The sequence below is a fragment of the Triplophysa rosa genome, linkage group LG11 (genome assembly GCF_024868665.1).
Source record: "Triplophysa rosa linkage group LG11, Trosa_1v2, whole genome shotgun sequence".
In the NCBI taxonomy this organism is placed as follows: Eukaryota; Metazoa; Chordata; class Actinopteri; order Cypriniformes; family Nemacheilidae; genus Triplophysa; species Triplophysa rosa.
In genome coordinates, this window is record NC_079900.1 from 16418493 (window position 1) to 16440039 (window position 21547).

The 21547-nt window shown below is 40.1% G+C and overlaps 1 protein-coding gene across 1 annotated transcript; it reads right to left on the minus strand.

Moving 5' to 3' along the window:
- Positions 1-466: 466 nt before the first annotated feature.
- rnf216 (ring finger protein 216) lies at positions 467-19010 on the minus strand. The gene is made up of 17 exons (XM_057346627.1): positions 18904-19010; positions 17949-18093; positions 17714-17844; positions 17038-17628; positions 16860-16936; positions 16543-16645; positions 16250-16411; positions 15682-15796; positions 15465-15604; positions 15300-15350; positions 14982-15119; positions 14419-14567; positions 13689-13767; positions 4603-4700; positions 3139-3361; positions 1082-1157; positions 467-1001 (listed from the first exon to the last, which is right to left on the minus strand). The coding sequence occupies exons 2-17, from the start codon at positions 18013-18015 to the stop codon at positions 712-714; spliced, it is 2490 nt and encodes an 829-aa protein (XP_057202610.1). The 5' UTR covers positions 18016-18093; positions 18904-19010; the 3' UTR covers positions 467-711.
- Between the last annotated feature and the right edge of the window lie 2537 nt (positions 19011-21547).

Genomic DNA, 21547 nt, shown 5'->3' on the forward strand with positions numbered 1-21547 from the left:
AATTAAACCTTTGGGTGTAAAGAAGCGACAAACGTTATATGAAGATTTCAACTTGTTGGAATATAGCTGACAGTGTAACAGATTTGAATATTTTCCTTGCACTAACCTTTACTGTGGTTAGAGCATGGTGCTAGCAACGCCAAGGTCATGGGTTCGATCCCAGGGGATTGCAAATAGTCAGAAACTAAATGTATATAGTACAATGAATTGTAAGTCGCTTTGGATAAAAGCATCTGCCAAATGCATGAATGTAAATGTAAGTGTACTCACCTATTTCTCCATGTACTTCCCTTCACGATGCATTTGAAAGAAGATTTGCATTTGCATTTCCAAAAGTGAAGACTTAAACAAACACACCTGTCTACAAACTATAAAAACAGAAATACAGAAAGTGACTAAGTACTGTCCCCAACCCCAAATTCTTTTTAGTTTCAGAAAGTGATTTAACAAACAGTAAACATTTCCAACCAGTTTTGTTTTATTTAACCAAAAACAAACAGAATCAGTTTGTATTATTCACTCCGACATTCATTCAAAAAACACTTTCAACGGAAGGGTCCGATCCAGCAGGCACTCTGCTGCATTCTTAAGCCCTCCAGAAAAACAGTTTGCTTCCCATAACAAAATTCGTAGAAAAAGCAGGGCTAACAGTTTAAGACACAAGTCTGGAATTCGTCAGTTTTGAGTGTGACTCTTTGTACCGTGGTGTCCTCAAAGAGGTCTGAAGAAACGATTATGTGGTCCATAGTGCATAGGCATATTGAAGTCAAAGTTCAGGTTACGTGGGTTGTAGTTCATAAGAGGAAGGTTGGGTAATGGGGGCACGTAGGGAGCCGGAATGGGCTGGAGAAAGAGACGCTGTGGTCCAGGTAACATGACCTGGGGGATGAGCAGCGGGGCGCGTACGGCCTGAGGAACTGCATTGGGGGCCTGCGGACCGACGCGAGGCCGTTTCGCTGGGATTGGCTCCGGGGGAGGGCCCACTCTCTTCCCTGTAGTTTCTAAATGACAGAGAGATTACAACAATTATTCAGAGATCAGCTCTGTTTTAGGTGACAGACTGAAGATGAAGAGAACTGACCTGTCTGATTGTTCTTCTTATTTAACTCTGCTTCACCCTTTTTCTGGATCTCCTGAATTATTCGCTCATCGTCTTGCTGTCGAATGAAGAAGAAAAAGTGAGAGGGATGGAAAAGCGAACAAAAAAGTTTTCAAAAATGGCAATTAGATCCTCTGATTACTGTTTGTTCTTGTGTAAAAGCTGGCAAACGCTGCCAGCCAAAATATTATGCCAACATCCAAGTCAGAACCACGGTCTGGCCAAATCGGGGCATCAGACAAACCTGATGGGTGTCCACTTCAATGGTGAAACACAAAACAGCTCAAGTTTACCAGTCAGCATTTGAAACTGTCATACAGTGCCAGGTGATTAGACAGTGGATCTGAATGGAGGGGTAATTGTAGCCCACAGGCAGACAGCAGGACTGCACCCTGACTGAGCTTCTCACACAAGAACACCGATTCAAATGCCTTAATCGCATAATTGCTGGAATTGTTTCGTAAATATGTTATCTCCTTCGAAAAAGAAGCAAAAATGTGACGACATCTTTGTCCTGTGTCAGCCACCATTGTACTTCGAAATGGATGGGGGGTGGAGTAAGCCATTGGTTGCCATTCACAACCTCACCACTAGATGTCACTTAAATCTCCCCATTGCACCTTTAAAGCAATAAAAATAAGTAACGTTCACTTATTTAGCCAAATTAAGGCCAAAATAAATGCACATCACCATTAAATTCAAACATGTCGCAACATTAATAACATCACATCTCATTTGCACTTATGTGCGCGTGACTAGATATCATAATATTTAATCACAAGTCGTGCCGGAACCAGTGAGATTTGAAGTTAGACAGTGATGTGTCACCATATTTGCAGTTTCTTTCGTTTTGTTTGTTTCGTTAGAAAACATTAACCCACTGGAGTCGTCTGGATTACTTGAATGGTGGATGTACTATACAGTACGTGCTTTTTGGAGCTTCAAGTTCTATATAGGACAACAAAACCACTCCATTTTATTATAAAATTGTTCATAAATCAATGAATTTTCTATTATGGGTGAACTATACATCCTAGCTTACTCACTTTAATGTGTCTGCAAACACCTGCAAGTTTGTGCTTAGTTTTTCTCTTCTTGTAATGACATTGAGCGCTCTGCACTTTCAGCTGTGCTCAAACAGAAACGTTCATGCATGTAGGAGCAGCAAAAATAGTGTCAGCAAGCTACACGTCCCACACAACCTGCTACCCACAAAAATGACACTTTGCAGAGGAGAAAAAGAAACGGATGAGGACTGAATGTTTGTTTGAATGATAGTTCAATTAGCTTTAGAGATAATAAAATGATGTGTTAAACTTCTGTTAATCTATCTATGATAAATAAACAGTTCTTAAATAATAACTTCAATCTGTCAATGAGGGCTATAAAAACCTGTGCTTGACGCTCTGGAAAAAATGAACAAAAATACCATACGGGTGTGTTGTAAATAATGCATTAGATCCACAGCAATTATAAAGAGTGCTGAAAAAGTGGGAACAATCTACAGCATAGCTTAAGGCTAATGCACAGTCGTTTACTCTGGTAACTACAGTATTTATGTGGCACACTTCTCTCATCACTGCTAACCTAAACATGCATGACAAGAGTGCTCCTCTGAAGTACCAGCCATAAGTCAAACTCTAAAGAGCCCAATGTATACACGGTTGACACACAGCTGTAACAAACACCATACATACCTCAGTGTTAATTTTAGGTGCAAATGACTCTTACAATGAACAAACCGTAGACCTGTCACATTATGTTTTTATAAAATAAAAGCCGACGGGAGCAGGGGGTGCATGGCAGCAGGAAAGTTTACCCGAGAGCTAAATACCCCATGGCCAGTGAACAGGTTTTAGACAAAACCTGGAAGACTAATCCTGTTGTAAACCGAGAGCAGATGCTTGGAAGGGTCCCATTAATGGCAGCATTTCAAGGATGACCTCACACTAATTCAAAGCATGACAAAACTTGACCGAAAGGAGAGGGCACTGAAGTGTAAACCGTCCGGGTCTGGTGTGGGTGTTGTGAGCATTTACCGTGGGGTCCGTCCACAGCGAACACTTCTTGCAGTGTCGGCAGGGAGCGCCAGGCGAGCGAGCGTGCTGGCAGAAGTGGTTGTAGCCGTTGATAGGCTCCCGGCAGAGGTAGCACATGAAGGCGCCGCAGCGACACGACATTCGGTTGCAGCCCTCAGATTTGACCAGACCCGTGGAACACTTGTGGCACTTCCTGACGCGGGCTGCAGTCATTTTCTCCTCGCTGCACAAAACAGAAATGGCTGTTGTAAGTTTGAGGTATTCCCTTGACACAAAAGCTGCTGAAAAGGCAGGTAGTGACAAAACGTTACCCCAAAAACTCATATCCAGTACCTCAGAGATGATGTATTTTTGTAGGCTAACCTGGAAGTAAGCGCTGCGCTGGCTCCCTCGACCGAAAGCCTATGCATTTTTCCCATAGACTTTTAGAAGATCGCAAAAAATAAGCTCTGTGATTAACAAAGGTTTATGATGTTTACATGTTTTGTCTATCAAGATCATCTTTACAAATTTACACAACATTTGTTCCTTTTGAAGCCGAAATACAATCGGCAGGAGTAAAACGCTAACCGATGCTATAAACAGACTACACTTAAGGTCGCTCGATATCAACGTCACCACCACCAAGCCTCCAACAACTCCTTCAAACTTGATTAAAAATGTGTTGCCTGGTAAGTAATTACTCCGTGCATGAATCCAAGATGTCAAGCAAAGTAGAATGACAAAATAAACAGATTTCTGTAAGTTCCACAACTATTTGACTGACAATTGTCTGCTTTTCCAATATTTGTGATTTTTGGACATCCTAAAGCTTCCATAAAGAAAGTTACTTATACCTGGTGTCAATAAAAAAAATGTTGATCAAATCAGACATTCATTTGGGTTTATTTAGTTAATGTATGAGCTATTACGTTTTGAAGATATTTTCGTCTTATGTATAGAAAGCATCCTGAAATCGTGAAAGCTTATTTTAAACCCTAAAACTACAGAATCATACCAATGTAAAAGCACAGTTGGCCTTTGTGACGTCACGTTTAATTGAATCTCTCGGTCAGACTGGAGAAAAGGTTCGGAGGTAAACAGGATACACAGTCTTTGATCATTGTGTATGCCTCATCCAATGACAGGAAGGAAACCCAGCTATCAAATCCCGTCCAATGCGGCCACTGACTAATCACGATAGGCTGTTTTCACACTGAATCAGTTTATACAGGCACCCAGGCTTCAGCGCACTTTCTCATGTAGACCTCCTGCGCACAGGGACGGCTCTGGTTCACGTGTATTTGCAAACAGAATTCTCGGGGGAATCAGTCAAATACAGTGTGTTTTCGAGAACCATGGGGAAGCAGCTGACTCAGCACATGGATACTAATGATCTCCCAGGTGGGTTCACTACACTAGTGAGTACCCTCAATACTACACAGATGAATTATTAACACTAAGAGTTTTCAGTCAGGCACTTACAAGGCCACCCGCAGCCGGATCTCGTCTCTCTCCAGCACCTGCTCACAGGTCTTTCCTGCGTGCTCCTTCCACACCACATGGCACTTCCTGCAACTCTCCTAAGGAAGGAAACACAAATGAGCATCTGTGTTATTGATCACAATGTTAACGAAATAGTGGAAAGAGAAACACCTGGGATACAATTCATTCATCAAACTCTGTATTGTTTCAAATTTACATTTCGTTATTTATCTTATAAATAAGAATTCGGGTACTTGTGTCTTTAACAAAGATGGACAGTTTTACTCTTATTTCTATCATGACATTTATCATGACATTATGTGACTTTAGCCTGGATTTCACAGATAGATTTAAAAATGCATTATACCAAACTACATTCTGTTGCTGATATACATTTATAATAGCACAGAAAAACTATTTTAAAAAAAGCTGGAAAAACACAAAATGTATTATAGAAATTCTAATGGATTTAATAGTTGCAATAGGAATTAAATGGAAACGAAAATGGTCTTTGTGGGTCTCTCCTAGTAATGTGTCGGGTTCAGTTAATGGGATGTTATGGGGGGATCTGGTGGAGGGGAACCAATAGAACACCATTAAATCCTACTAAAATATTGCCCAAAAAACATTGCATGAAGATATTTTGTTTAAGTAAGTTATTATGTATAGTTGTTTTTAGGTTTTTTTATATTTTAAATGAGCTTTTATTTGTAGATTTTTAGTATTTTTTAGCAATTTTGTTAAATACTTTTGTCATTTTATTATTTTATTTATTTATTATGTTGCTATATAAGATCAATTTATTTTAGTTTAGCTTTTGTTTATTATTATAATTTTAGTGCCTTATTTCAGTTTTTCAGTTTATGTCTGAGGCTAAATTTACATTTTCAGTTTAAGTTTTTGCAAGAATCTTTAGACCATTTTTTATTTGATTCAATAAACAGAAACATTTTCAAAGCTTTCCTTTTAGTAAACTAAAACATCCTTGGTTTCAGTGGCAAACAGCTGATGAATCATAACGATATTTGTAATAAAAAGCAGTAGGGCAAGCACAAACTAAGATGTAATTCTGGCCATTGTAGGCACCACTAACAAATACAGATCACTGGCCTTAAAAATGAATGTCTCAGTGAAAGACCAGACTAGAGAACTGATATACGTATATAATGTCTATGATGAATATACATCACACACAGCTCTGATAATCCACAGACGGTGTGCACGCCTCCCTGCCCTCCTCTTCAGATGCGATTTATCGCCCGTCTGGTTGCCTAGGAACACTGTTTTCATCTGTTCCATTTTAGCCATGTCTGCCCACAATGCTTTGCCTTTCAGCTGACTGCAAAGGACATGCGAGTCCGACATGCAGCTAAACCCCCAAATTGAAAGCGTGAAGTTGGCTACGCTTGTAAGACCATGTAAGCGCCTACGCATTTCACATGCACACAGACAACTACAATTTCTTTGGTCTCGCACCCCTTGACAGTTTCGACCTTTATCTCTTAATTTACCAGCCTAAAAAACTCAGGTTTTTGTGTCATATGACTTGCATTTTAAAGAACAGTATTCATGAGTTCAAGGGTAAGAAGAAGCAAAATGGCAGCTGCTTCACAAGGTCGACACTCTCCAAACCAAACACTCAGAGAAAGATCCACTGACGGAGACGGAGCACATGTGGCCACTAATACTATCCACACAGAGCTCTCTAATCCCATAACCTATTATTGCCCGGCAACAGTCCCCGTGGTAAATAACATTCACATAAATAATTAAAGCTAATGGTGAATATTAATGGAAGTGACAGCTGATAAATGACAACTTGGTGTGAGGCAGAAGGCCTGAAGAACAATAGCACCTCGCCCTGGGTGTCATCCTGGCCAGGAAACAGACCTATAGCACGCAACACTAAAACAAAAATACAATTATTCTCATAAACATAGGCCAGGATAACATATTTGAAAAATCTGCCTCAGGTTGCATGTTGTAAACATTTGAAATATGATTTATTACTTTTGAAGAAGCTGGAAACTAAACTGGAAATGGTGATTGGTATGAATGCCAAGGCAGACAACTGGCCATGTGGTTTAAGGCGTGGAGATGTGGGAGGTGTTAACTAAAGTATTACAGTAATGATGCATCACCCCCTAGTGGAACAAACCAGAATAACATAGGAGGACCAATGCAACAGAGGGTGAAAGTCAAAAAACTTCCTGATTCCAACAAACATAACCAGCATGACTTTCAATTTACCTTCTTATATCACAATACCCTTCGTTTAATGTTTGAAAGCATTTTCACTGCTTTTTTACTTAAAATATATATTTTTAAATGAAGCAGAATTGAAATATCTTGTACTGGTATTGACACCCGTAATTGATCGATTTGCATTAATACACAGAAAACTAGTAAACAGGAAGTGACTACGGCTCTCTGTAAAGGTGCCTCTACACTCACTGAACACAACACACACTGCTACCTTCTGTTATATACGTGACTAAAAATACAGCGGTGACATCACGCTTACATCATCACTTGAAACTGTGCTTCCTGGTACCAAACATACCTTGCAAGGCCAGGCTGACACTTCCTGATCACCAGAGATCTCACCAGAGATCTCGCTGTGAAACAGGGTGGGGTCAACCTCATATTTTTTACAGGTTATCCATATTATGCAACATTTCTTATCTGTGTGTTAGCAAACACTTAAGATTCCATTGAAAGCAAGCAAATGTTTGATTTATGAAGCTTACGTACAAGCAAAGAAATGTATTTCCATTAACAGTATTCTTTAATGCTCTGAGCCGTTCAAACAACATTACTGAACATTACAGGGCTCATACTAACATAGCATTCAATTTTAAGATCTTAAATGAACATTCATTAAAATATGAATGTTTCCCCTTCGACCCATCGCAGATCCTGGTTGACCTTCAAGAACATATCTTATACAACTTGACAGGTTAATGTGTCCTAAATCACAGTTAGTGTCGCAAGGAGGTGCATCTAATGCACAAAAGAAATATGACTTACAAGGCATTTATCACACAAAATACTGTTGCACACTAACCACAGAAACCTTCTACCCACACAGGATGTATACCGTACGCCTGCAGCCGTGTAAAGGCTTGTTCTGTGTAATAAAGACATAAAGAATAGTTGTCATCGAGCATACTGAACAGAGAACAATAACAACTTCAGCGACAAGAGGAAAACGGTCACAACAGCAAGTCTTTATCTCGACAGAACAAGCCCAGGGTATAACAAGCCCATATTCTCGCAACCTAAATCTGAATGGCCAAAACGTGCACCCCTCCATTTCCTGTTAATCGCTATGTGCATACCTCTCATTTACACAGAAAGCATATAACCCGAAACCATAGCTGGAGCTAGTCAGGCTAGTTTTATTTGGACTGAGCACTCGGATGTTTATTTTTTTGGACACCATTCCCTGACTTGAGATTCCACCAGTCTCCGTGCTATGAGATAGAGGCGGCAAGAGTATTTTTATTTAAATTTGGTCTTCCTGGTTGTCTGAACAACCAGTCCTCAGGAATCCTATAAAATGAATTTATGCTCATATTAACCACACATACCATCTGGACGGATTTCGTAAAGCGATGGTTCACCCAAAAATAAAAAAATCAATTCCTCAACCTTTGAGTTGTTCCAAATCTGTATAAATTAGTTCTGATGAACACAGAGAAAGATATTTGGAAGAATGCTTGTAACCAAACAGTTCTTGGACCCCATTGACTACCATAGTCGGAAAAAATACTTTATTCATTTTTTTGAACACAAAAGAAGATATTTTGAAGAATGTAGGACAGCAAACAGTTCTAAGGCACTTTTGACCACCATTGTCTTTTTTCCTACTATGGTAGTCAATGGGGTCCAAGAACTGGTTGGTTACGAGCCTTCTTCCAAATATCTTTCTCTGTACTCAACCAAACAAAGAAATGTATACAGATTTGCAACAACTAGAGAGTGAGTAATTCATGACAGAATTTTCATTTTTGGGTGAACTGTCCCTTTAAGGGTTGTCCGCATAAGACTTGTTCTTGCTTGTTTTTTAAAAGCTCAATTATTTTGACACGAATTCTTCTTCTTCACAGCTACATGCACCTTCCTGTAAAGCACTGCACCAAAAATAGTCAAGCTAAATGACCAGACAAACTCATCTAATCCACACAACTTTATAAGCGTTCACCACACGTTGATGCGGCAAATCCATCTAAAATAAAACGGCACAAACTGAGTTACTGAGTGAAAATAGTTGCGACATCTGCTTCTCTCCTGAACCGGCGCGCAGGAGGCTGCAGCAAAAGCAGGCCTTATAAGGCAGAAGAAAAGATTTGCAGAGCATCTGATTGGGGGGATGCGTGTTCTGGAGGATCACAGCCTCGGGAAGAGAGCGACACACCCACAACGTGCGCGAACACACGCAAACATCCCTAGGCCAGGGCTGGATTTCGTGGAGCTATAAAACAAAGGTGCTTTTTATTAAACTGTCGATGGCCTGGCTCATGCGGCTCAGATAAAGTGGCGTGCAACAAAAACAACTCCCTTTAAACACAAATACAGTTGATTATGCAACATGTCTGAACTGGAGCTCGAAATAATAGCTTGATGGTTTCAGTTCAATGGAACACAGGCTATTACAGACACAGGGCTGCATTACAGGTACAAACAAAGGAAACAACCTATTCCATGGGAATGTACTGAATATTCGAACAAAACGCTTCCTCATGCGTGCAAAACATGAGCAATGAAATACACGCTGCAGCTGTTGCCGGCAATCCGAGTAAATCGGTTTGTTTTTCAAGGATCCACGATTCTCTGCGGCAGCAAAAGCCTGTACACAGAGAGGGAAAAGTTGGCCCGCAAACCTGCATGTCAAATCGACCCTAATGCATTCAATCACTCTGGAAAAAACACAGCATTTCTTAAATATGTGCAAACCTATGAGAAAAATCTAGGTCAAACATCGACTGTACCACATTTGAACTTTGAGGGATTTGCTTCCAGCCAATAAGAGCCCTGACATTGCTATGAGGGGCGGGGGCCAAAGAGGCAGTAAGGGGGAAAAGTGTGTCAGTTATATAACCTTCATCTTCACCGAGGGAAAAGATTGGAGTAAAGGAGACAGAGTAGTCTCCTCAACCCCTGGAGCCTGAAACACATATCAGACACTGGGTCATCGAGAGAGAGAGAAACTTGAGTATTAGAGTCATTAACGGGGCATTAGGATTCCAGAGTTTTCCACAGCAGTCATGGACAAATGTGGGTTAGACAGCTGCAAACACAAGAGGATTATTAATGCTTCGTGCAGGGCAGGGCTCAAACCACAATACACATTAAGGGAAATGCATATCTGCATTCAGAGTCCTGGATGTACCATTTCTTAAAGGGACAGTTCACCCAAAAATGAAAATTCTGTCATCTGCTCACCCTCAAGTTGATAATAAAGTTAGTTGTTCTGCTGAACACAAAGATATTTGGAAGAATGTTGGCAACTAAACAGTTCTGGGGCACCATTGACTTCCATCGTAGGGGGAAAAACTACTATGGTAGTCAATGGTTCCCCATACCTGCTTGATATTCCACATTCTTCCAAATATCTTCTTTTTGTTCCAAAGAACAAAGAAATGAAAGGTTTGGAACAACTTTAGGGTGAGAAAATGATGACAGAATTTTCTTTTTGGGGTGAACTATCCCTTTAAGCTTACAATTGCTACCTATGGATCATTAATAGCATTGCATTATTCAAACCTACAACCTTACAACTCAAATGCTTAACCACTAGGCCACACCCCTACATAACATTTTTCTTCCTAGAGTGTATAAAGATGCATCACCACTATGTTTTTGTCAATTTGACAACAATTATCTATACAATCAATTTATTAAAAAGGCAAATAGCACTTTCAAAGTCCTCAATAAGCTGGCCAAGTCAAGCGCCGTTGTGCACGAGGACTCTGCTCTCTACCTTCACAGGAATGCCATACTGAGAGCCAGAAAGAGGAAGTGAAAGTGGGTCACGTTATGAAATCAAACTACACATGCCTGTTCTTAATTTTCCCCATCCGGTCCTGTGACTGCCAGAAGTTAGATTTATAAGGAGGGGAAAATGGAGGCCATGCACGATGGCACACTTAATCTATCAGCGGTGCAGAGAGAAAGGCCAAAGACGTGGCTGTTTGAGCGGCTTCCCCTGCCCCCTCTACCACCCCTGCCGCAGAAGTGTTTGGATGTGTAATCAGCAGCAGATGTGTGACACAGTAGAATACTTCACAGACAAAGAGCAACAGCGCCACCCAGAGGACAAACTCGTGTAAGATTGAAAAAACATAAGCCTGCACTGTACCAGGTTGAGGATATTACAGACTCCAAACTGCAAAAATAAAACCACCACAGTGTACGGTTATCTAGTACCTACTGAATCTTCAAATAAAACAAATCTTCAATCTTTAAATCAATGTTCAAAGAAAACATGTACAAATCAGGACTGTCAAACGATGAATCACATCCAGACTAAAAGTATGTGTTCACTGTTTACATAATATATGTCTGTGTACTGTGCATAATATACATTTTTTATTCATACAGACAAACACGTCCATGCACATATTTAAGAAAAATAAAATTAAGCATTTATATATTTTTTTCATTATTGGTAAATATCAATAAGTACATTGATATATATGTATACATGCGTGTATGTGTAAATAAAAACAAAATTATTATTATAATAATTATTACACACAGACATATATCGTGTAAACACAAACTTTAAAGGGGTCATATGGCACGAACACATGTTCTTCTGTGTCTTTGGTGTGTTATAAGTTGTCCGTGCATGTATTAGACACGTAAAATTGCACAAATTAAAGTGTCGGAACAAAAGATGCATTCTATGTAAAAGCGAATGCTCACCCAGACCTGCCTGAAACGCCTCGTGTAACCACACCCCCACAAATCTATGTCAGTTCGTGGTATGAGAAGACCGTCCAAATGTATACGCAAGTAAGGTGGGCGTACCTGTCAGTACAAATGCTTTGGAACCTGATGTTGTAAGAGGCGTTACATTACACGCATGCAGTATTCGACCAATCACTACGCACTGGTTAACTGGCCAATCATAGCACACCTCGCTTTTCAGAGCGATGAGTTTTGTTAAAAATCCGCCCGTTTCAGAGAGGTGGTGCAAAGAGGAGATACAAACATGCACGTATGTGGAAAATACAGCATTTTTGAACCTTAAATCGTGTATACACATTGCATTACATCTAAAACAAATGATGATATTCGTTTTAGCCGTGTCATTTGACCCCTTTAATTCTGGATACGATAAATCGTTTGACAGCCCTAATAAAAATAAAACAAGGACTTGAGTCAAATATTTTGTTAGACGCTGACATAACACGGCCGTTTCCCAATGCATGTCCTAATACAGCAGTACTAAAAGTATGCGCTTTATGATCAGCAAAGCGTACAAGTATGGGAATTAGGAAGCAACCCATGTTTCATTCTCAGGAGGTACAGACCGCCCACAGCCCCCTCACTGACCTTCTGATACATAAAGCACACAAAAACGTCAAGAGCCTTTGAAAACCCAAATTCCATTCTCATTGTCTGATATGGTGCAACTATGTAGCGCAAAGGTGCACAGCATTTTACCATGACAGCGGTAGAAATATTGTTAGAGAGAAGTTAGTCTGCGGGGAATTAGTTGCAAAAGTTACAAAACTGATAGAATAAAATAGAATCCAAAAATACTCTAGACTAAAACTGTTTTGTTACAGTAAACAGGTAAATAGATATCTGAGTACAACTTAATTTGCTTTGTTTGCAGACTTTTATTAAATGGTTATAGTAACTTTTTAATTTAGTAATCTTTAAGAAATAGTTTAACTAAAAATTATTTTAAAATTGACTCGCCCTCATGTTATTTCAAATCTGTATGCAGTACACACAGAAGATGATATTTTGACAAATGTTGGTAACCGAACAACAACTGACTTCCATTGTATGTAGACATTTCTCAAAACATCTTTTATGTTCCACAGAAGAAAGAGTCGCACAGATTTTGAAAGAATTGTCAGAATTGTACCTCACTTTAATATTCTAACCAAAGACAAAGTCAGTATTTTTTTTTCAAGCAAGACAAACTAATCTAGAAAATGTGACCATGCTATGAAACGACAGAAAATTAACTTTACAATGCATGCGATCATACACACTCTTGATGTTTGAAAGAAACTTATAACCGCAGTCCCCCACATGTTTAATTTAGTAAGTAATACAGACTAGTGACGGCCAAATGCAAAGGCAGTCTTGGCAAACAGCAGACGCTCCAGCATTCCTCTCAGCATGGATGAAAAAGTAGCAGTTGATTGTTTTTGACATGTGATTCACTAGCACACACACACACAGACTGACTGACAGACAGACACGGCCCTGTGTCTTGACACTGGCCGATACATTCCTCACAGCTGAACACAACATCATCCTCCTCCACTGATAAGACAACAGAGTCAATGAAAAGCACCACGCTCTGGGCACAAAAAAAAATCACCGCTTGTCACTGAAAACAGGCAGAGACCTCGCCTAACACAAACAAGCTGTGGTTTGTGATTCAAATCCCAAGGTTATAATTCACATTTCATCTGTTATCGCTTACTAAACATTGTGGGAGTGATATACTGGAATACTGATGCATTTGGTTGAACTCTTGAACCCTTAAGCTCTGTTTGGAGGTTCAGAGTACCGCATATTTATAGCGGACATGATGAATGCGTGTCTCTGTTCCTTTCCTGACCCAACTAATTCCAGCAGGGTGAACTCTGCCAGTAAAAAATACCATTAGTTTCACATTCACAAACACGGTTCATACACTCCAAACCACAGACCAATGACCCTTTGCATGGGCCAGTGGCGCCACCAAGTGACCGCTTGGGGCTGATAGATAGAAGTGATCAGTATGACACAGTTGTTGAAGCAAATTATAGAGCCATCACTGCACAAAGTCATTTTATTGGATTAATAAATCACACACACTCACATGTACACATGGCACGCAAACTAACCTTTCTGCAGCGAGGATTTGGGCAACTGAACAGAGAGATGTCTTTGTCCAAAAGTGCTGGGAAATTACAAAACGGACACCTTGAAAAGAAAGCGTGCAAAACAATGTTATGAGCCACAGGGATTGTATTATCTGTATAAAGTTTTTCATCCTTGTCAATGTTATCCCCCAAGGTCAAATAATAATGTTGGTTGAGGTTTCCTCCTTGCTAAAAGTCATCGTTTACTTTTTCATGAGCATTTTTCATTCTTCCTCTAACTCCTCAGGCCTTTTTTAAGGCTAAGTATCAATTTTTCACCATCAAAATACTTTCGTGTATCCCAGCTTCATATGCAGAGACAGCTAAGCAAGTAATTTGCTGGTGGATTCCCTTGAAACAATGTGCTTCTGTTGTGCTCTCCAAACATTGCTGTGTTTGTTTAAACGTCCTGACAAGCCCACTTCTTCGACCAATCATGTAGGTTTAGGACGGGATTATCTGCTTGTCCGACCAATGGCTGATGTTTAATTATTTTTGAAATTCCGTTAGTGATGCTCGTAGCATGAAAACAACACAATTCACCTTTCAGAGGTGTTGTTTTAGTAAAAGTACATTAGAAAGTCATATTCATGGTATTTCAACATTTCGAAGATTCTGTAAAGCAGCCATTTGAGTTTCATGCAAACAGAGAAGCCATACATGGTGTTTAGTATAAGACACAATTCTCAGGTGAATTATTGCATAAACTCACCGGACTAGTTCATCAGCACAGGTGGCTGCTATGGCCTCTTCCGCCTGACGTTCGTAATATTTGCAGAGGATGTTTTCAGGTAGAACTTTCTCCAGTTCACTGGTGGGAAAGGAACAAGTGCAGCTCCCATCCATACAGCTCAGCTCTGACTGCACACAAGCATAAAGAACCACTTACTCACAAGTCAGTAGTTTCTAAAATAACTAGTTTTATTATAAATAACAATTTATTGAGTGCTTGTGTATAGAACAAACGCAATAAGTAACCATCTAGAATGACGAATCACTTGAATCACATTTCATCCTAAATGGAAGCGAATTCATCAAGAATGAAAATGAAAGAAAGATGTGACAGAAACTGGGAAGCACCTTGAAACCAGAGCCAAATGTTTTTATTATCACAGGCTTCCTGAAATTTTGAAACATTTCATGTGATACAGGCGAGGAGCGACTTATGCGTTCTGATTTCAGTGATCAAACAAGTCTCAAACCGTCTCGGATCAATCAGTCAACTCTCACATGGTCAAACTCTAACCCTTTATATATCCTTGGGGTTGGACTTACCCGTCCTGAGCCAAAAACAGCCTCCTGTGCATACTTGACCAGGCATTCTTTGCAGAAAAGATGGCCATCCGTACACTGTGTCATTTCCTCGAAGGCAAACTCTCCACAGCAGCACCCGCACTCGATCAACTGTCCATCCTAAAAGCACAGGCCAGAAAAAGGTCACAATGTACCTGTGGGCTGTTCGTGCCATCCATAACTAATACAATACAGGAGCAGTCTCTCAAAATCCAATCACATTTATTCAAGCAATTCAGAGTACTATTTGTTTCTCATCAATGTGGTGCGTGTACATATGTACTGGTTCTTCACACCCACCTTTTGATACTGCTCCTCGTTCACTTGCAAAGCCAAGAGGAAGTCTTCATGCTAAAAGTGGAAATTAAAGAACCGTGCAATTATCGAACAATTACAACCCTGACAGCTCAATTCATCACACAACACATATCGTGTTATTTCAGGACGAAACAAGATGGGAGGCACCTCAGCCATCTCCTTGGCTTTCTGCTCATAGAACTGGAGCTCTTTCAAGAGAGATGCTTCCAGCGTGGAGGTCTCGATACCTCGGCTCAATCGTCGGTTCTTCTCTAAGAAGTACATCTTTCTCTCCAGTTTAAAGGAACCTGAGACAAATGAGTCAAACATTAAAAAGTGAAAGCCATCGAAATTTACAATCATACAAAGTAGAAAGACACATCACCATGCTCAAACTTGAAGACTATGAAGGCGCGTTCATTTGGCTCTTTGCGTTTCTTCTTCTTCCCTGAGGGGTCAGTGGAGTTCTCCCGCCACTTCTTGAGGGCATCGAATAAGGCCTTCAACAGACACCAAAACTATTACTTTAACATTAAGAAATAATGTCATTTCTGATATTACTCCAAGCATAACTTTTGTGGGTATCCACAAAGCATGGCCATTATAATGCCCACACTTTTGCAATAGCAAGTAAGACATAAACAAGAACACTAAAATGAAATGAATGTCACCTAGTGTGTGTCTACTCAAGGTTAAAAGATAAGATTTGCAGCATCACTTATTATCTTGGTATGGGAGACACATGATGGCTTTTGTTATTTGGCCTTTTTATTGGCTGGTTAGTCTGACAAGCATGATATATTGGTCTATCACTACAGTGGACATCAATAAGCTTCATCAAGACTTAACCACCACAAGATGACACTAATGATGTTGAATGTAGTTTTAACCACTTCAGATTGAAGAATGAAGATTTAAAAAATCACATAAGAATGACAGCATGTATAAAGCACCTTTCGTGTGATTGCATAGTGTCCTTTCAGGCAATTCAGGGCCCATTTGATATCCTGACAGCTCAACATTTTGAAGTCACCCATCAGCAAATCGGCAGCTTGCAATACAACTTCTGAGCCAACAGGCTTCAGTTTGGAATAATCAAAATAGTTTTCACTTTCCTGCACAAAAGAGAAAAAGTAAGTTGAATATAATATAATATACTTGTAGATTTTTTACACAATGTTAACAGTTGCTATTCCTTCGACTCAATATATCTGTTTTCAAATTCTGTAAATAAAAATGTGCAAACCTGCGTCTCAGAGTCACCAGTCTCAAGGAGAACACTGCTTTGTGTCAAAACTGAGTTTGCTTTTTTCGGATAATCAGGTCCTTCCAATAACATATTGCATATTCTGTCAAAAAAACAACAAACAGTGTCTCGAGAACGACATTCTGGGTTCAAATCCGAGGCCTATGTAATTTCCTATGCTCTTTTTTAATAAACCAAGAAAAATGCATTTAAAACATCTTAATAAAGGTATAACAAGAGCAAGCAGACCATCCTCAGTCATCAGTCTGAACAATGTGTCTAGGCAAGAAATGACTGGGAAAAAAAGTTGGTCTTACACATTTAAATCTTTTAGGTCGCCTGTCTCTATAAGTTCTGCTACATATGCTTCCTGAACATCTGGGAAAAGGTCCATCTAGAAATATGAGGAAAAACAGAAACAAACTCTGGTTTTAATGTACGGTGAGAACACTCGGACACCGTGACCTCATGTGAGGTGCTGATAAGAAAACGTACCACTCCTTTCACGAGGGTTTCGAGGCGCGTCTGCTCAGGGGCCTGATATACTGGGGGCTCTCTAGGCACTGAAGGTCCAGGCCTTTCGTTCTCAGTTGGAGCGAGGAAACCTGCGGGAGAAACGGTAGCCACAGGCCGTGGTTGCTCTTGTTCTGGTTTGATCTCCACCAGCGCAGCCACCTGTGGCGTCAGAGGCCTCTTAGTGTGCTTCTCGATTCTCTGCCGGATGACCACGTTAATTCTGTGGGCCGAGTCCGTTTGACCTGATTCGGGGATGGGCGGAGTTAAAACAGAATTCGCCTGGTTTTCCGAGCGAGCACTGGATGAGGAGTCCGTATGAGGGGGCAGCGAGTTCCTAACAGGCAATGGAGGTCTGTGCAAGGCATATTCTCTAGATGTTGATGGTACAGAATTCGGGTCCGTAGTTAAGACACCTATGGCTTGCTTTCCTAATGTAGAATGTGCAGTGGCTACAGAAGATTGGTGGGAGTGTGCAGTGGTGGGATGTCCGTTGGATCCGAATGCCTGGTTTGGGAAGGTATTTGCGCCCCACTTTGCAGCAGGCCGGATGAGTTCACGATGAGGTAAGGGCTGTGATTGTCAAATCAATATAAGACTTAAACTTGGGCTACTGTATTCAACACAACTTACGGACACATACGCAAAAGCCAGTTACCTCCAAGATGCTCACTTCGTCTTCCTCATCATCATCCCTGACCACGACATGGGTGTTTGGTACGAATCTGACTGGTTCATCTTCAGAGTCAGACGATATGGTTATGTACATCCTCTTCTTAACTCTTTTACCTGACGAAACACATAAAAACAGTCAGGACAACACCAGAACTGGTCAAATGACAAACAAAGGCTCAAGCTCAACAGGCTGACGCAAGAACATGGACACCAACAACCTTGACTGCGATGGGTGTTGAAACTAGCCAGGTGGATGACATCATCATCGCTGGATCCGTCAGTCATGATAAGACACACAGGCTCCCTGAGGTTTCCACCTTCTCTCACTCTTCCACACACAAACACCCATGCACACACAGGATCCTGAAATCAGACACATGTCATCCTTCATAGTGTATTTATTACAATTAGAAAAGCCTGACATAGGTCCGACGATGTGCATTTTTCGTTCCGCAAGGATTGAACCTATGATCTTGGTGTTGCTAGCGCACCAGGAGCTGCAGAAACACTCAGACGAGATCGCATTTCCTATTTCATAGGAATTGTTGTAGTTTCCAGACACGAATGTGGTTGTGAAAGCAGCTTAGTTAGACAAATTACAGTGGTGATCTTGTACGTAGTCATGAATGACGATCAACGCAAAAAGTTGACGTACAGATCAATGAGTTGCACGAGAAGAATCGCTGTAACGTTACGTTACTTGTCTTGAAAACGAGTGCTGTCAATCAATGGTTCGGACATCGTATGATTTATGTTCACGCGGTTTTTTTTTTCAATTTGGACGTTTCGAGCATACTGACCCCTCAGAGAGATTTTAAGACACAGCCTCTTAATTCCAAAACACTGACTGTCAATGCAAAGCAGTGCCTGTAAACACTGTTGACGTTCCGAGCATTCGCTTTCCCCTTAATTTTGAAAAGGTTGGTCATGTAAACATTGCTAAACAACTAGCTAATGAAGGAAAACGAACGAAAGAAACAAATCTGGACTTGCTAAAGTCTCCTAGCCAAGCTCAGCTAGCTGGTTGGCGTTAACATTCCGAGCCAGCTGACATGACTTCAACAAGACAGATTTTATACTCGGCTCGGCATTTCATCGTAACTTCGTGACGAGGATGTAAAGCCACTACATAGGACTACAGGCGATAAAGACTGTTTAAGGGATTACACGTACCTCTAAGTCACAATGTCCAGCACATCGACAGGGCTTGATCGCCGGATATCGAAACAAACGGCCAAAACAAGCCAGAGTGTGACGTCTGACGTGAGTGCGTCCTGCTGCGGGCGGAGCGCTAGGGCTCATGGGAGTTGTAGTTTTTTTTTCGCGTTGCCTGGTTTTTTTTCTTTCACTAAATTCTGTATGTCCGCTAGAGGACTCTGTTTTTTAATTCTCTGACAAAGGTCGCTGGCTACATTTCTTTTTCAACGCATCTGAAAACTACGTAGCCTACTCGCGGAATTGAAGCCTCTGTCTGTCAACAGAACAAGCTCCTTCCTACAGGAACATTAACCAATATTGTATACTGTTTTATATATAAATTGTCCTAATGTGTTTACACACGAGTGCGTGGCGCATATAAAGCATGCGTTCATTGCCGCGTTTCACTGGCATAAAGTTGGAATGACATTAAACCTTCGTGAATTTAGGGACCATCTCTAAAGTACACATTAAAATACCTTTTTCCAACTTCAATGGCATTTAAAGGGAATGACTTAAACCCACAAGACTAACTGTACAGTGTTCATGTGTGTGTCAGATATAATGCACACCTTTTAAATTATTAATATTTATTATAATAAACTGTTAAATCAAATGCAAATATTCTTATGTGTTTCACTGCTGTATGGGCTCATACATAAATACACATTTTAAAGCTCAATAGCATTTAAAGGGAATGACTTCCCTGACTAACTGTAAAGTGTTCATGTGTGTGTGAGATAGAATGCACACCTTTTAGATTATTGATATGTATTAAAATAAACCGTCAAATCACATGCAAGCATTCCTATGTGTATAATGGTCTCATACACAAATATACCATTATTTAAAGCTCAATAGCAATACGTATAGGAATATGTACATATGATTTGATGGTTTATTTTAATACTCAATCATCTAAAAGTTGTGCATAATAGCTGACACACACATGAACACTGTACAGTTAGTTTTGTGGCTATAAATCATTCCCTTTAAATGCTTTTGAAGTTGGGAAAATGTATTTTAATGTGTACTTTAGAGATGGTCCCTAAATTCTTATTTTATTAGGAAAGTATTTACACACAGTATGTAATAAATTATGACCATTAAATCTGTTCATAGGAGATATTAGAAAATGTATTTTAACCACACTCAAAACTGTTTTAGTGTTTGAATTTTTATGCCTTTAGAAATGGTTCCCCCCAGGTATCATTTATAAACAGTATCATGAAATGGTTTAAAGACCACAAAATCAAGCTGGTGACTTGCATTTAGAAATCTGCATTGTACATACTAAAATATAAACCAAATCTTACATATCAAATCAATTAAAAGAAATCACAGCCTCCCTGCACAATGGCTGTGAAATGAACCATATAACTTAAGGTCCCAGTGAAATTAAAAATGACAATTCTTATTTTTTTCATTAAATATTGCAGCGTTTATGGTAAATAGCTTATCAATGTAGGTCATTTTCTTTTTAAAATTCATGTACCCTCATAATCGTCAGTTAAAATCTAAAAATGCACTTCCGATCTGAAATGACTATCCATCAAATGACCTAAATTAGACGGCTTGGCTGGAGCAGAGCCATTGGCTGTGTCTCATTTCGTAAGGCTGCGTCCTCCAGAGGTCTCATTCGAAGGCTGCTAAGTCATCGAGGCTGTCTCGTTTCATAAAACCAGGTAGGACTCTCCGGAGGCACCCTTCAAATGCGACCGTCTTTGACAGGAATTTGGAGGATACATGAGCTGTATCCTTCGTTGCTAGAGATAACCCACAATTCTTTGCGTCGACCAACGTCTGTTATTTGAATAAACGCAACGCTGCACATTCAATCAAATATGTGGTGTTTAAATGTTAACAGTTTAAAATTTGTGTCACTTTTTTTTAATCTTAGCAGGCATATGTAGTAAATAGGTTTACAAGTGTTAAGTGATTTTTAAACGTTTTGAAACAGTAAGGCAAAAATTGCACATTTGTTCAACTCTTTTGGCATTGTTTAGGGTAGAAAGTAACCAACTTTTACCTCTTAAATCATGTAGAAATCATTTTAATTAATTTGACAGGTGTGCGAGTGCAACGTGTTTTCATAGCAACGTGGTACTTCCTGTTTCCTTTTCTGCCAGTATGTCCTACAAAGGACGTCTCGTTTAATTCTAAATTGAGAATCCTCCGTATACCGCATCCTTAGATGATGATACCTCTGGAGGACGCAACCTTACGAAACGAGACACAGCTATTGAGAGAGAGAGTTCTGCCAACGGAAGTCCAAAACGCTGGAAAGTTATGTTTTCTCTTTAAATGCTTTATTTCTTTCATTTTTGTATTCATTAAATGGCTTTCGTCTATAAATGGGTTAGAAGTTTACCTCAGTAGGTCTGTTTATTCGCAGCTCCATGCGTTACTAGTAACTTCCGGGAACTATTGAGAGCCTCCATTGCTGTGAAAAAACTGTTCCATTGGAGTCAACGGAGTTCGCAGAACCCTCTCTCTCTCAATGGCTGTGGACCGGAGCATCTGTTAACTCCTCCCCTTCAACTGTCAGTCTGCTGCCAGTTTCATTTCAAAATCAGTGCAACAGCTGTTTTACACATCCAATCAATTAGTAGTGAAAAAC

Excerpts from the sequence above, each read along its gene's own strand:
- rnf216 (XM_057346627.1), bottom strand. The coding sequence starts at position 18,015 with ATGACTGACGGATCCAGCGATGATGATGTCATCCACCTGGCTAGTTTC. Across the intron at positions 17,629-17,713 it reads ACGAAGTGAGCATCTTGGAG|CCCTTACCTCATCGTGAACT; the intron begins GTAACTGGCTTT and ends TGACAATCACAG. Across the intron at positions 15,351-15,464 it reads AAGCCAAGGAGATGGCTGAG|CATGAAGACTTCCTCTTGGC; the intron begins GTGCCTCCCATC and ends TTCCACTTTTAG.